We start from the raw sequence: 3,486 nt of genomic DNA on the forward strand, positions 1-3,486 counted from the left end.
GTGTGGGAGCAAATAATAAGGTCAATGCTGGTAAATTTTTATATGGGCTATGCATGTGATGCTATTTCAATGTTGAGTTTTGTCCTTCTGGTTTAAAGAAGAGATTTGAGATAAGCCGCACCATAGACTAGCTATAATAATTTCGGTATTGAACTCGTTACTTACAAGCAAGGTTCTAAAAAACTTTAGGCACTAGTCGGGTGACAAGATGAGACCTAGCACCTAGGTGCCTTAATAGACTAGACGGATTTAAATAAATCTATTATATTTCGTATAAACAAGTATATTTATATTTAAAATTGTATATAATTTCATCAAAAACTACAAAATAGAATGACATATATATTATGAAGTATTAGAACATAATGAAAACATAGAGAACAAGTATATAATGTGTGTTCATTTAAATATTCAACAAGTTTTTTACAATTTATTGATAAAATAAACTGCAAAATGAAAACTATCTATTTTCTGTCTAAATGAGTCGCAACCTGGGCAGATGTCTAAACGGGTTTGGACGAGATAGGCGGGTGCCTAGGCAGTCCAGGTGGGCGCTAACAGGTCAAGCCCCTTTCTTAATTTTTAAACGTTTAGGCATTAATCGGAGCGGTGACCAACCGCCTATCGCCTAAACAATGCTAAGCAGAAATTTTTAGAACAGTGCTTACAAGTGGAAAAGAATGCAAATAAGCACCGGAAGAAAGAAAAAAAACAAATGAAGAAGAAAATCACTTTTTTTTTTTGTAAATCCAAAAGCACTAAGATTTACTAGAGGATCAACTCCAGCACCGATGGAATAGTAGACTGAAATTAACAGGAGTTTTGTTTCAGTTCGTCATCCTGTTCATCGGAAGCCCAAAATTAACAAGTGGCAGTCACTTCCCAAGACCATTCGTCGTATCACCACTAAAAGCGTTACGAGATACCAAGAGAGAATCCATCACCATCAACTAGAACACTGATGCTAGCAGATTCAAATTATATTCCACTTCTTCTGCAGTGCGCAGCACAGTTGAGTCACCTCAGTAGAAGGAGCCAGCGGATATCGTGAAACTGCAATCACATGAACAGGAAGAAACAAGAAAATAAATAAAACAAGAAAGCAAATGTTATTTTCTCTTTAGGTCTAAAGAGAAAGCAAAGATTGTATCAAAAAAAACGAAAGCACAGTTAAAAATGAGACTTTTGGCTTTTGGCTTCGCAGATAAGTAGGAGTTTCCAATTCGAACTATACAAGCAAAAACAAAGTAAAAGGCATGAAATAAATAAATCAGAAAAGCAAGTCAGAATTGCTGCGTGATCCCCAGAACAATAATTCTGCTCCGAAGAATTCCTCGCAGAACTATCCAATCATTTGCTGCAGTAAAAACGCAGCAAAGAGAACCTCCTATCGCGCCTTTATGGCCGCTCTGCAGCACAACTTAGGTCCAGTAACCGCTCGAGCCTGAGCCTCACTACCCTAAATTAGAAGAATCTCAAAATGCCTTATTCCCTCTTGCTAGCCCCAAGATAACCATCCTCCACTCCACAGTATCCCTACAGTTTTCACTCTTGAAAAACCCAAGTCGATCTAAAAACTAACCAATCACTTCATTGGCACTCCCTGATGCAAAAGCTCTGTGTTTTATTACCAGTCTTTGACTCCTAAACGGGCATAAACATACAAAGGTCTCCAAGGTTAAAGTAAAGAAGAAATAAAGAAATTACCTTCCACATATTCATCAATGTAGTTCTCAATCTGATCCATTTTACCAACCTGTACAGATTCAGTAAAAAAAAGTAATATTAACAATGAAAGCCCTGGTGGGAGAACACAAAATGCGAAAGCGAAAAGTCAACAATAAAACAATAGACGCGAATAAATTGGCAAACTTTCAACTTACGACGAAAACAAGAGTCTGATCATTTGGAGCAGCAAAGATGTAGTTGTCAAGCGGAGCACCTCTTCCCTTTCCAGACAAAACACCTGAACTTGCAACATACAAATTCAGTGTGTTAGGAAAAGGAGGTACTGGCATAGACCATTTAGATACCAACTGCAGAAAACGTTGAATATTGACCAATCTTCCTAGAATTTGCAGGTAAGCCTTCCATCAAACTTGTTACGGCACGATTCTTGTGCCAAACCACAGCCTCAGTTCCCTGCTTCAGAACCCTGCCAGATTGATGCAGCTCAACTGCACGGCATGATTAATGATTTATGTTATATACAAATATGAACAAGTACTAGCCCTAGAGTCCAATTAACACCTAAAATGAATGTGCTGCAGTGAGGGAATGAACAGAGACCATAAGACATTAACTTACGCCAGAGTTTCTTAAACCCATCCAGTCCGATTGGAACTTCTGCATCACCATGGATTTCGTAGCAGCCGGGTGTGTTTTCAGAGTTGATATGGACAGCAAGGACCATGTGAGCCTTGTTAATCGGGCTCTCCAAGATGAAGTTCAAGGGCTGAAAGCACAAAAAGAAGAGCATTAATTAAACAATCAAGAGAATCAAATCCAAAGCAACAGCCTTATTAATTAAGAGCATTAATCAAACAATTAAGAGCATTAATTCAGATTAATTAAGAGCAATAATTAAACAATCAAGAGCATTAATTAAGAGGCCTGAGTTCTAGGAAGATGATTACGAACAAATTCATTAACATGCAATAAGAAGCAAATAAACACAAATTCCTCACTAACCGCTGCGTAAGTAGCATGAATATCGTCAAAAGGATCGGCTGGGTCATCGGATTCAAGCTGCAAGAGTGAAAGGGTTATGAGTCATGACCTTGATTACCAAGTAAAACAAATCGAAACCCTAAACCCTTGGAAGAGAAAAATACCAAATCTACACCCTAAAACCCTAAATCCCTTACCCAAGTCCACTGAAAAAAGCAAAAGTAATAGAAAAAAGAATACACGAACCCCAAACCCTAAATTGTCACCCATTACAAATCGATAACCCCAAACACCAACATGCGACCCTCAGCTCGTTATTGGAGAGATATAAAAGTAATAAAGTATATAAAATAAGAAACTAGAAAAACCTCCAGTTCAGTGAAATTCGCATCGAATCCCTCTGCCAAATGAAGATCCGTCAACAGAAAAATCACGCCAGGTGCAGGTGCCCTCTGTGGCGAAACCTCGGACGCATTTGTCGGCTCCTCTCGTGGCGTCGACGCCATTTGGATTTTGGGATACTTTTTCCTTTTCTCCTCGATGCGAGCGTTTCTTCCTTTTTCCTTCTCCTTCTATGTTGTCTGGACGACTTGATTAGTGGGGGTTTAATATATAAAAGTAAATTGTTTCAGTGTATCTGATGTAAACCATTGCAGCATATGTTTTAATACCATTTTTATTAGATTCTTGTGATGCTTTGAGTGAATTCGCTTCTCTTTCACTTAGTTTTGTGTTTTTCTTAGGTTTAAGGAGTAAAGATGAAGAAACAAGAAAAATGAGGGATTTTGAGAATCCGGATCCTCTTTGTGAGGATTC

General features: G+C 38.2%; 1 protein-coding gene across 1 annotated transcript; it reads right to left on the minus strand.

The window, feature by feature from the left end:
• Nucleotides 1-973: 973 nt before the first annotated feature.
• Nucleotides 974-3,176, minus strand: LOC126603499 (uncharacterized). The gene is made up of 9 exons (XM_050270369.1): nt 3,039-3,176; nt 2,868-2,876; nt 2,692-2,748; nt 2,308-2,455; nt 2,034-2,177; nt 1,884-1,966; nt 1,708-1,756; nt 1,169-1,228; nt 974-1,053 (listed from the first exon to the last, which is right to left on the minus strand). The coding sequence occupies exons 1-9, from the start codon at nt 3,174-3,176 to the stop codon at nt 974-976; spliced, it is 768 nt and encodes a 255-aa protein (XP_050126326.1).
• Nucleotides 3,177-3,486: the final 310 nt, after the last annotated feature.

This window comes from Malus sylvestris, chromosome 2 (genome assembly GCF_916048215.2).
Source record: "Malus sylvestris chromosome 2, drMalSylv7.2, whole genome shotgun sequence".
Classification (NCBI taxonomy): Eukaryota; Viridiplantae; Streptophyta; class Magnoliopsida; order Rosales; family Rosaceae; genus Malus; species Malus sylvestris.